Source organism: Protomyctophum parallelum (assembly GCF_964188405.1).
Source record: "Protomyctophum parallelum genome assembly, chromosome: 1".
In the NCBI taxonomy this organism is placed as follows: Eukaryota; Metazoa; Chordata; class Actinopteri; order Myctophiformes; family Myctophidae; genus Protomyctophum; species Protomyctophum parallelum.
Window position 1 is genome coordinate 45,394,521 of NC_139697.1, and position 13,131 is coordinate 45,407,651.

The 13,131-nt window shown below is 43.7% G+C and overlaps 2 protein-coding genes across 2 annotated transcripts in view; one reads left to right on the top strand and one right to left on the bottom strand.

Annotated features, from left to right (window-relative positions):
- The window catches only part of LOC310872607 (uncharacterized protein), a gene marked incomplete at its 3' end in the record, with an annotated part of 236,003 nt that overhangs the window by 57,722 nt on the left and 165,150 nt on the right, over positions 1–13,131 (bottom strand). The gene's annotated exons all lie outside the window — the stretch shown is intronic.
- LOC310869001 (NACHT, LRR and PYD domains-containing protein 3-like) overlaps positions 4,680–13,131 on the top strand; it is a gene marked incomplete at both ends in the record, with an annotated part of 10,258 nt that continues 1,806 nt past the window's right edge. The window contains 3 exons of the mRNA XM_083779555.1: positions 4,680–4,947; positions 7,123–8,851; positions 9,685–9,858. Coding sequence (XP_083635681.1) covers positions 4,680–4,947; positions 7,123–8,851; positions 9,685–9,858 — 2,171 coding nt within the window. The remainder of the gene's footprint in view (positions 4,948–7,122; positions 8,852–9,684; positions 9,859–13,131) is intronic.

The following is a 13,131-nucleotide window of genomic DNA, read 5'->3' on the forward strand; positions in this document are numbered from 1 at the left end:
AATAATAAAATAAAGGCTACTGGGTCCAAGCCCAGAAAGTCAGTCAGTCAGTCAGTCAGTCAGTCAGTCAGTCAGTCAGTCAGTCAGTCAGTCTGTCTGTCTGTCTGTCCCCCAAATAGCAATAATTTCAACCCCACAAAACGTACGATTTTGTCATCTATCCATTTGCCCGCTTGACTTATTTGTTTTCCTCCATGGACACAGAGAAAAACAGATTAGAAAGTAAATCATAATCATTCATTCATTTAAAATTCCTCCACCCGCTATTTTTAATCCTTCACGTAAACGGCACACAAGTTAGTTAGTTAGTTAGTTAGTTAAATTTATTGTCCACGTGTGGAAATTCGTCTTCGGTCTCAACAGTAAAAAACAAACGGTTACAACAACAGCAACAACACTTAACACAATTATTTTCTCATGGCAAAAAAGTGCAGGACAACAGTGGCAAATATATTGGAAAAACAAACAAAACAAAACTAAACTATAAAAAGTGCCCTTCTGGGCACAGGTCTCCACCAGGATAGGAATGTAGGACATTGCAGCTTGCCTTCATCTGGTGGTTGGATAAAAGGGCAACAAAAGTAAATTAGAGGTAAAAACACTTTTCGGCCAGTTATAGCGCCACCCTGAGGCTGAGTTGAAATTGTTCATGTGGCATTTCTTCCTCGGCCTAGTGGGAATGTGCGTGCACAATTTCACGGAAATCATGATCATGATTTGCAGCATTTTGTTTGAAACGGAGCACTCCTGTGAACTTTGGAAGCCAATCTTAACCAATCAGGATGGAGTCTGAGAAATCTGAAAGACCCATTTCGTTGAATGGCTCTAGAGAGACTTTGTACCAATTTGCGCGATGTTTGGACAAAATCTGTAGGTGTACTGTGCAAAAACTTGTTTTGCACAAAGCGGCCTCCTGGTGGCGCTATAACAGGCCGTTCTGGAAATTTTGGGGCAGAGGTTCATCATTGGCATCCAGGGAGTGTGTGTGCAAAATTTGGCATCGACCGGGTTAACGGTGGCCGAGATTAGCTGCTCACGGACACACGGACGGACGGACGGACGGACACACACACACACACACACGGATGGACGGACGGAGTGCAAAACATACTCTCCCCCCATGCCTTCGGCCTGGTGGAGACAATAAACTAAAAATGTTACGGTACTTTGTACCGTCTTCCAGAGGGAAGCAGTTCGAACTCCCCGCAGAGTGGATGAGAGGGGTCGTTTGCTATCTTGATAGCTTTTTTACGAAGTACCTCCTTGTAGATACAGCCTAATTGTCTCCACCAGGCCGAAGGCCTAGGGGGAGAGTATGTTTTGCACTCCGTCCGTCCGTCCGTGTGTCCGTGTGTGTGTGTGTCCGTCCGTCCGTCCGTCCGTGTGTCCGTGAGCAGCTAATCTCGGCCACCGTTAACCCGGTCGATGCCAAATTTTGCACACACACTCCCTGGATGCCAACGATGAACCTCTGCCCCAAACTTTCCAGAACGGCCTGTTATAGCGCCACCAGGAGGCCGCTTTGTGCAAAACAAGTTTTTACACAGTACACCTACAGATTTTGTCCAAACATCACGCAAATTGGTACACAGTCTCTCTAGAGCCATTCAACGAAACCGGTCTTTCAGATTTCCAGAACGGCCTGTTATAGCGCCACCAGGAGGCCGCTCCAGGAGGCCGCTTTGTGCAAAACAAGTTTTTGCACAGTACACCTACAGATTTTGTCCAAACATCACGCAAATTGGTACACAGTCTCTCTAGAGCCATTCAACGAAACCAGTCTTTCAGATTTCTCAGACTCCATCCTGATTGGTTAAGATTGGCTTCCAAAGTTCACAGGAGTGCTCAGTTTCAAACAAAATGCTGCAAATCATGAACACATCGCGTGATTTCCGTGAAATTGTGCACCCACATTCCCACTAGGCAGAGGACGAAATGCCACATGAACAATTTCAACTCAGCCTCAAGGTGGCGCTATAACTGGCCGAAAAGTGTTTTTACCTCTAACTGCACGGATCTGTGGATAACTTTGTATGCCAACTCCCTAGAGGCCAAGGAAAAACCTTTGCCTGGAATTCTTCACATCTGCTCATCCTGGTGGAGACCTGTGCCCAGTAGGGCACTTTTTCTAGTTGTTTCTGTCTCTTCCCAATGACTTTTGAGGCTAGGTTTACTATTCGCTGCAGCTTGCTTCTTCCTTTTACATTTAGATTGCCAAACCACATTGCCATGTTAGAAGTCAAGATTCCCTCTGGTTTCCATCAGGTTTGTTTCCATAATGTGCTTGCTCACTCTAAAGGAGTTGAGCTTGCGTAGTAGGTGGAGGCGTTGGTGACAAGTTTTAAAAATCTGGTCAGTATTTTCACTGAAATTGAGTTTGCTGTCAATATATGTGCCTAAGTATTTAAAAGTGTCTACTACCTCCACTATTTGTCCACCAATTGTAATGGACTGCACAGGTTCCTTTTCATGAATGACAAGTTATTTTGTTTTTGTCACATTGATCCCTAAGGAGCTTTTATCGCACCAGTTCTGAAGAGATAACACATGTGCTCTGTATGCTTCCTCCCCCACTGTGTCCCCCTTCTTCAGTAAGGCAACCAGGGCCATATCATCCGCATATTTGAACAAATTAAACATATCCTGGTCTAACTGGAATTCATTTGTATATAAGGAGAAAAGTAAGGGGGATAAGATAGTCCCCTGTGGAGCACCGGTGTTAAGCACAGTGATGTCGGACAGAGTATCATTAACACGGACCTGTTGAGGACGGTCAGAGAGGAAGTCTCTGACAAGATGGATAATACCTCCATTTACCCATATGTCAATGAGTCTCTGCAGAAGGGTGTGTATCTGCATGCTGTTGAAAGCAGAGGTAAAATCAATAAAAAGGACCCTGGCAAAGTGGGAGGGGACTTGATTGGTGGTGATGCCATAGAACAGGAGATGAAATACCATTGTGAATAAACATGACATAAAGAGTCATCAGAGAGTGAATGAGATTGTATCACTATCTGCTCCCCATAGGTGGCAGCCATCTTGAAAAAATGGTTCGCTATACTGGGAAGTGAGGACGCTGTATCAACTGTTTGCTGCTTCACCTCCCAATGAATAAATGCATGAATGGACATATTGTAAAGCACTTTGAGCACTTGGAAAAGCGCTATAAAAATGCAATTCAATTCAGTATAACTACACTTGAGCTTTTTTTAATTATTTTGTTTTTATTTATTTATTAGTTTTTAGTTAGCCATTTCTTTCAGACGTGGGTGGGAGTTGGTGGGTCGTCGGTGTCGTCCTGCTCTCCCAACACACCTACCAGGGCCAGTTGAAGAGGACAAGGAAGTTGAGAGTGAGGAGGATGAGGAGCAGTGTTGGAACTAACACCCTTACTTTAAGTTACTTTACATAACAAAACTACTTTTTGCTGTAACTTGTAACTGTAACGTAACAGTAACCATTATAGTTACTGTGTTTTCAATGGGTGAGTTAGTAGTTACCCACGTTACATAATGTAATCCAAAAGAACAGTGTCCTTCTCCTGCCAGTGTGGAGAATGTCATGTAAACTGACATAGTGCGCTCCCAGAGTGAAACACATTCCACATGAGAAAGAGAAAGTGGCTTCCACAGGGCATAATGTCATCATAATGATGATCATTGGTAACATAGGGTAACATAGGGTAATTACTTTAGGCCTGTCTGCAGGGCATCAGTATTATATCCATTATCCATTATTACCTCCAACTGATCCAAAATGCCGCAGCTCGCTTGGTCTTCAACCAGCCAAAAGTCTCACATGTCTCACATGTCTCCCCCCTTCTTCGCTCCCTCCATTGGCTCCCAGTCGCTGCCCGCACAGAATACAAAACTCTGATGCTGATGTTGTGTACTATGTGAGCCATGCCATTTGCCTTGTTGATGCCACTGTTGTCTAACTTTAGCTTCTGGAACACTGAATTATTTTCCCCATAGTCGGTGTCGCTTCACGTCATATTCACCTCCATGTGTCACTGAGAAACTACTTTTACAGAAGACTATCACTGGCTTGCTTCACCCAGCGGGTAAATCGTTTCCCAGTCTTTGTTATAGCTGCACTTCCTTTTCTTTGCGGTCGTCTTTGTTTCTTCCCTTTTGTCCTCCTCCATGTTTCTTGTTTCACTTTTCGTTAATTCTGCTGCTAACTTGTTGTGCGGTGTGTAATGTTGTTTTTCTTTTTTTGGTGGGCGTTCACTTAACTAGCCGCATTGATTTCCCCACACTGTGACTGGCTGTTTGATTGACAGCCAATCCTACCTAAACACACACACACACACACACACACACACACACACACACACACACACACACACACACATGGCCCGCCCCCTCCCCCTGTGTCACACACTCTGTGATGACAACCTCCGCTGCTCACAGACAGTTGATAAAACCAAGATTTTAAGCGCACATATGAAAACTGGAGCCTGTCAATCAGAATGCGGGACAACGTCTCAATTTGCGGGACGCATGAAAAGTCGTTGAAATGCGGGACAATCACGCTCACATAGATGTACAAAATAACATCCCCATTAATGTTGTCTTTGTTCTTTTCTTTTTTTCTTTAAATGTGTGTCCGTCTATTCCGTATATGTGCCTATGTGTGTCCGTAAGATAACTTTCTGTTTGTGTCAGGAATAAACCATGGATGGACTTAAGGAACATATCTTGACAACTCTCAACGATCTGGGAGAAGATGACTTTAAGCTGTTCAAGTGGCATCTGCAGCGTCCTGTTCATGTTGAAGGCCTCCAGCCGCTCCAAACATGCTACCTGGAACACGCTGACAGGAAGGAGACAGTGGATCTCATCGTGCAGAACTACACTACTCATGCAACTCACATCGTGGGGAATGTCCTGGAGAAGATCAAGAGGATTGATCTACAGAAGAAGTTTCTGAACCGACCCAAAGGTGAATACATTGTGTGTGTGTGTGTGTCTGTGTGTGTGTGTGTGTGTGTGTGTGTATGTATGCATGTATTATATATTATATGTTTACAAGTTACTGACAAACTTGAAGACCAGTAGACTCTGAAACAGCTCTACAAGACTACAACAAGGGTTTACTACTACTTACTACACGCATGCGCGCACACGCACACACACACACACACACACACACACACACACAAACGTACACGCGCACACACACACACACACAAACGCAAACGCGCGCGCACACACACACACACACACACACACACACTCACACTCACACTCACACTCACACTCACACACACACACACACACACACACACACACACACACACACACACACACACACACACACAAACAAGTTTGAAAAGATGAAGAGCCTTGCCTCGAAGCGTCAATTATACTGCCATTCAATCTCTCTCTCTCTCTACTCCATCTACTGTATTTCAATACAATACATTCAACATAGACCATAGAGACGCCGACAAATGAGACAGTGCCAGTTAGAAAATAAGTCATAAAGAAATGTTTTCTATTACAGTACTGTCCCATATGTTTGATTTCTCTGTTTTAATGTCACACACCTGCCATTTTCAATACATTTGTGTTTCGTTTTATAGGCTATCTATGTGTGGAAAAATATCCAAACAGCATCTTGCAAGACTAATTATTAATACTAATCTGGAGAATTGACTAGGTAGTTGAAAATGTCAGGATAAGTTACTCCTCCATTTAGTTGGGTTATTTCCCCAACTACATTCAGCCAAGTTAATTATACAACAACGGTAAAACACACCGTCGGAGTTCTGCGGTGCGTAAAACATATATAAGCCCACGTGACATGTTCAAAATATAGACTCGCAGCCTCGTAGAGACAGCGGTGTCACTGAAATGCGTCTCCCCTCTGCTCTGTTAACATAAAGGGTAACCCATTCAAGTTGTAAATTAAATGTGAAGCACATTGAAGATATGTTGACAAAGACACTCCATACATTTGGAAACATATTTTTATTTAAATCAATATAGTCTTCAGTTCATTTTGTATCATTTTAAAAGTAGGCGATAAGTACAGTTGCATTTCAACTGGCTTCTATGGCTGGTCTGTGGTACACCGTTCTAACGGACCAGAAGTGGTGGCGCTGTGTGTGTCTCTATTACATTCAATCACTTCCTGTTTGGAAGGCACCATGGGGACAACAACCAATCGGGTTGTGATGCCAAATCAAGATGGCATCACAAAGGGTGCTTCCACACAGTGGAGTCACGAAGATGCCAAAAGCATCTTCGTGGATCTGTCTGGATGCAGTCAAACAGGGACGACAGGAACCAACCATCTTCACATATCAGCACTCCTTACACAGAACAGCCAATCATGGAAAGGACGACAGACTTTAAATAGTGTAAACGATAAAATATATTCTCATGCAACAGATAACTCTCTCTCTCTCTCTCTCTATCTCTCTCTCTCTCTGTGTCTTTACAGATTGCACCAGTGATGTTCCAGAGACTTCAGAGAGCAGTGCATCTTCCTCTCAGAGACCAAATGATGGTAAACATCCATCTACTGTATTTCAATACAATACATACAGTATGGACTATAGAGACACACAGCACCGACAAATTCAAACAAATGAGACAAATTCACCCCCCCAAATGAGACAACTCTCTCTCTCTCTCTCTCTCTCGTAGCAGATGTCAGTGATGTTGGAGAGTCTTCAGGTAGCACTCCCCTCACCACGTCCTCACAGCCTCCACAGGAAGGTAATCATTCATTCATTTCTATTGTCTATTTACTTCTGTCTAGCATACTTACAGTGGTGATAAAAAAAAACTTGTGCAACAGAGCTGACTGTCACCTATATATCACTATATCACCTTTGATTTAAAAAATAAGCAACAAAGCAGATACATTGTAATCATGTAGTGATTCAAAATAGATTTTATAATCTTTTTAAGTGTTATAATGTAGGTTATTATTATTTATCAAGTTAAGAAAACTCACCCATGTAATACTTTCTATTAATATAAGGATTGACTTTGTTCCTTCCAGATTTGCTCGTGGACACACAAGGACATGTAAAGCTACATATTTCCTTCTACCAAAACGGTCTTAAAGCAAGAGTTGTAAAACCATTTGCGAGTGTACCTGAAGGGACATTCCAAATGGAGGATAAGAAGCATTTTAAAGGATGCTACACACATGTCAGAATCATACAATTGGAGGACACAGAGTTCAGCAGTGAGCATGAGGTCATACAGATGGAGATGAAGAAAGCAGGCCAGGAGATCCGACTCAGTGCAATCTTTAAATCACCTTCTGGAGAAAACATCAGAATAGTGATGACCATTGGTATCGCAGGAGTTGGCAAATCCTTTCTCATACACAAGTTTGTTTCTGACTGGGCAAAGAAAGAAAATGAACTTCCACATCTCACATTTGTGTTCCAATTCCGCCATCTAAATTTGCTGCAGGGAGGAGAGTTTAGTTTGTCACAACTAATTCACAAATGCATCCACACAACCAAATTCATCCCGGAAGAGGCTCTCGATTATATCTTCACAACGCTGCAGGAGTCAGGAATCAAAGATTACGACCAAAGTCCCTTCAAACTTCTGTTTGTCTTCGATGGTCTCGATGAAAGCAAATTTAATTTACCCTTCAAGACGGCCCATGTCTGCCCCGATGACTTCACCCATCCCACCTCACTGGAAGTCTTACTGGTAAACCTCATAGAAGGAAAACTGCTACCCTGTGCTCACATCTGGATAACCACACGCCCTGCAGCAGCCAAACAGATCCCTTCTTGTTTTGTCGACATAGTGACAGAAGTGCAAGGGTTCAGTGATGAAATGAAGAAGGAGTACATCATGAAGAGATTCAGTGATGAGAACCAGGCCAACAGAGTCATCTCACACATCAATGAATCAAGGAGCATCCGCATCATGTGTGAAATCCCAATGTTCTGTTCCATCACTGTCACAGTTTTGCAGCCCATGTTGAAGACAGACCAGACTGGTAAGTTGCCCAAGACCCAGACTGAGATGTACTGCCGCTTCGTCTCTCTTCAGGCATGGAAGGATGGGGAGAAGTATGGCACACCGGCTGATACAGCTGTTCTTCTGAAGCTGGCCAGACTGGCATTTGAACACCTGAAGACAGGGAACCTGATCTTCTACCAAAAAGACCTGAAAAAATGTGGTCTTGGTGTTACAGAAACCCCACAGTACTCAGCCTTGTGCACAGAGATCTTCAAAAAAGACAGTGATTGCTTCCAGGGAGAGCCCATCTACTGCTTTGTTCATCTGAGCGTTCAGGAGTTTCTGGCTGCAGTTTATCTGTTCCACTGTTTCACAGAGAGGAAGATGTATGTATTGTACACATTCCTGGACTGGAAGATATTCCTGAAATTAAAAGAGATCAGGTCCCTGGACGGTTTCCTGAAGAAAGCCATGCTCAAAGCCCTGAAGAGTGAAAACGGCCACCTGGACCTCTTTGTGCGTTTCCTTCATGGCCTCTCACTGGAGTCCAATCAGTGTCTGTTACGAGCCCTGCTGGGTCCGACTGAGAACAGTTCAGAGAGCGTCCAGAAAGCCATCCAGAACCTGAAGGAGATGAACACCGATGCCTCACCTGACAGATGTATCAACATCTTCCACTGTCTGATGGAGATGAAGGACCAGTCAGTATACCAGCACATCCAAACATACCTGAAGTCAGAGAACAAGACAGAGAAACTCTCTGAGACCCAGTGTTCAGCTCTGGCTTACATGCTGCAGATGTCAGAGGCGGTTCTGGATGAGTTGAACCTGAGCGAATACAAGACATCCTTGGAGGGGCTACGGAGACTGATGCCAGCTTTGAGGAACTGCATAAAGGCTAAGTTAGTAGTTCATTATCAAGTTATTAGTGCCATGGGACACCCATTATATAATGGGTGTCCCCTGGGCTAGTTAATTAAACTTTCACATTTTTCCCGTCTGTGTCCCTTCCTGCAATGGAAAAGGATCGTGGATGAAATGAAAACAAGTTACGTCCACAATTCACCACACTTTATTATTCACTTTCCACTGAAAAATGGCCCGTGAGCCATGTGATCTGACTCCTACACTCAGGACGGGAACCCCTTTTGGTGTTTTAAGCATTATGTTATAGGCCTACTTTAGATATTGAAAAATTGTGAAAATGTGGCGCAAATCTTTGAATACAGTATATATTCTTTCACAGCGAACTTTTTAACTCAAATCTTAGCTTCTGGGGGGGGGGGGGGGGTTTCCTGGAACAAGATGGGAACGGCAGCAAAATAAATGATTAATCTGGGGGTCCTTGACCTGAAAAAGGTTGACCACCACTGACATAGAAACATAGATTTTTCAGAAAACTTTTAGGATTTAAATGGGTTAAAATATAGTACTAATTATGCAGAATGTTCCTTTTCACCACTTTTCAATATGTACACAAATCTTTGTGTGTGTGTGTGTGTGTGTGTGTGTGTGTGTGTGTGTGTGTGTGTGTGTGTGTGTGTGTGTGTGTGTGTGTGTGTGTGTGTGTGTGTGTCCGCGCACGTATGTGTGGGTGTATATTTATAATAATGTATTATTTTAATGTGAAGCACACTGAGTATCTGTTATGAAATGTGTTGTACAAATAAAATGGACTTGACTAAAGACATTTAATGAGACAGAATAACATTTTCATGTGTTCATCTCCATTCAGGTTGGTGTACTGTAGACTCACAGAGAGATGCTGTGGAGATCTGGCCTCAGTTCTCTGCTCCAACTCCTCTAGTCTGACACACCTGGACCTGTGGGGTAACGACCTGCAAGACGCAGGCGTTAAGCGTCTCTGTGTTGGACTGATGTCAACACATTGTAGACTGAAGGAGCTCTGGTCAGTAGTCCTTTATCACTCTCTCTCTCTCTCTCTTTCTCTCTCTGTCTCATTCTCTCTCTCATTCTCTCTCTTTCCTCTCCCTCTCTCTCCCTCTCTCTCCCTCTCTCCCTATCTCTCTCTCTCTCTCCCTCTCTCTCTCTCTCTCTCTCTCTCTCTCTGTCTCTCTGTCTCTTTCTCTTTCGCACACATGTGTGCTCAAACTGCTCATACATGCAAATGCACAGCACACAATCTCTTCTACACACACACACGCACACACACACGCATGTAGGCAGGCGCGCGCACACACGCACGCGTAGCTCACAACATGTTGCGATGCAACGTGTTCTGAACTTGCCAGTGTGCAGTGGTGGACAAAAGTACTCACAATTGAAATAAAAGTATAACACAATGTAGAACTCTGTTAGGTGAATGTCCGGTATTCAAAATGTACTTGAGTAAAAGTACCAAACTATTGGCATCAAAATTCACTTAACCCATGCAGGACGGGAACCACTTTTGGTGTTTTAAGCATTATGTTATACTTCAGCTATTGAAAAATGGCACAAAACTTTGAATATATATTTTTTTGCTTCTGGGGGGTCCCTGGAACAACATATTTTGAGATGGGGGTGAGATGGGGGTCGGCAGCAAAATAAATGATTATTCTGGGGGTCCAGAATAACGTTGTCGACCACTGACATAGAAAATCTCTGAAGGTCTAAATGTCTAAATGGGTAAAAATAAAGTACTCATTATGCAGAATGTTCCATTTCACCACTTTTCAAAATGTACATAACTCTTTTGAAAATAGGCAGATCTACAAGCTCGCAATGTGTCGGTGCGTTGTGAGCTTGTGGAAGTACTACAATTTTGCCGCCTTTTGGGCGGCTCATCCTAGAGTTACGATGCAGCGCAATATGAAAAGAAGGAAATTGCGGGATTTGACAGACTCCACTTGTGTCTGTGTTTTTAAACCCAGTATTGTGCCCTGCACATGTAGTAACGGATGGGTTATTATTATTATGTGTTGTTAACTCGTTTTGTTTTATTTTGATTAGTGATGCTAAAAATAAAACTGCACATGCACGCGTACGTGAGTCCGTGGTTGGACTGGGAAATAAATAATGCGCAGAAGAACTTGGCAGGCGACTGCGCGTTTTGTGGCGTGTGTGTGTGTGTGTGTGGCTGGCTGGTCAGCTGTGTTTTTAAACCCAGTGCTGTGGCCCTGTCTTTTTCTTCAAGCCTCTCTCTCTCTCTCTCTCTCTCTCTCTCTCTCTCTCTTAGTGTGTGCGCGTGCGTGCATGCGTGCGCATCGGGTCAGTAGCCCTGAAGTTTTTCACAGTCCTGTCTGCCATTAAATTTATATATAGGCTGTCATCCGTTGCCAATTTGACCGATGCAGGTTATGCCATCATAAAGTTTTTGATTTCCTGCTGTAAGTAGTCTCTCTCTCTCTCTCTCTCTCTCTCTCTCTCTCTCTCTCTCTCTCTCTCGTGCGCATGTGCGAGCGTGTGTGGGGTGGTGGTGGGGAGTGAGTCTCTACGGAGTGAGTGAGTTTCTTTCTATATTCTTTTTCATGCTTTGCTGGGTTGCTCTTTGAAGAGGTTTTCTCTTTTATTGATTAGTGTTAAATCCCCGCTGCAGTCAGCGGGTCTTGTGGCTTTTGTGCGCCGCAGCAGTGGCTGCTGCTTTTAGCGTCATGGTGCTTGACAATTTGACAAAGAAACATGGCATTAAAATCTCGCCAAATGTCCCGTGTTCAGTGGAAGACTGCAGCCTGGCAGTGGCCAAGGTGGTCGGAGCGGCTAGTGTAAGATCCGCCGCTAGAATGAACGGTGGAGTGGTGATCTTTGTGGACAGGGTGGAGAAAGCAAACACTGTAGTAACAAACGGTGTGGTCATAAAGGACACGTTTGTGTCCGTGACGCCCCTCGCTACACCAGCGAAAAAGGTGATGTTGTCGAATATCCCCCCGTTTATAAGTGATGAACTTATTGTGAAGGAGTTGTCCTGGTTTGGCAATGTTGTGTCACCAGTATAAAAGTTGCCGTCAAGCTGCAAATCACCTGAGCTGAGGCACGTTGTGTCGTACAGGAGGATGCTTTCTATGATTCTGAATGACAGGACCCAATACTTGAAAACCAATTTTAAGTTAAAGGTTGAAGAATACACTCTTTTTGCCACTACTGAGAGCATGAAATGTTTCGGATGCGGGGGGGAGGGGAACTTGGTTCGTTCTTGCCCAGAACGGCCGTCCACTGCTGCTGAGCCCAGCACAGGGACGAGTGGCGTGGGTAAAAGTGGCAGTTGCTCAATTTTCTGCTAGGGGAAGCAAAAATGGCAGTCTACTTGACCAGGAGAAACCAGATGGAAAGGGAAGTAACACAGGACCTGGTCAGTGTTTTTATCTCACTGGTTAGGGCGAGGATTTGGATCGATTTTAGATTTCACCAGGGAATGAAAAATGTGGACACTTTTGTGCAACAATGGTGTTTTAACGATGTTATTTGCTCAGTTGTTGATGAGACTCTTCTTTTTGGTTTGGTTTTTGGGTAAGAATGCCCTTGTTTTTGAACCTCGCATGTCTGTTTGAAAACAACTGAAGTGTTACTGGTTTTTAGTTTGTAAATAAAAGGGTTTTAGAAAAGTCAAAGTTTCTCTCTGTCTCTTTCTTATCTCTCTCTCTCTCTCTCTCTCTCTCTCTCTCTATCTCTCTCTCTTTCGTGTGTGCTCACCACACACTCTCTTGTACACACACACACACACACATATATACACACACACACACACACTCACGCACGTAGGCAGGCACACACGCACGCACACACACACACACACACACACACACACACACACACACACACACACACACAAAATACACATTTCCACCAACATTCATTATATTCTCTATAAGATCTCTATATCTCTTATATAGATCTACAAGCTCACAACACGATGCAACATGTTCTGAACTTGGCAGTGTGCAGTGGTGGACAAAAGTACTCACAATTGAAATAAAAGTATCAATAACACAATGTAGAACTCTGATAGGTGAATGTCCGGTATTCAAAATGTAGCCTACTTACCAAAATGTAATTACCAAATTAGTTGCTGTGAGAGTGAGGTCTAGCCAACACCAACTCGGGATTCCTGGATCGCTGCCTTATACAAATTCCTATCCAACATCAGGTTATTGAGCTCTGCAGTGTTGTTAGCCAAGCTGTCGCGCCGCAGCACGTCTACATAGGTGGTACGCTTCTTTCCCCTCCTGGCTTTGTCCTGGGTTGG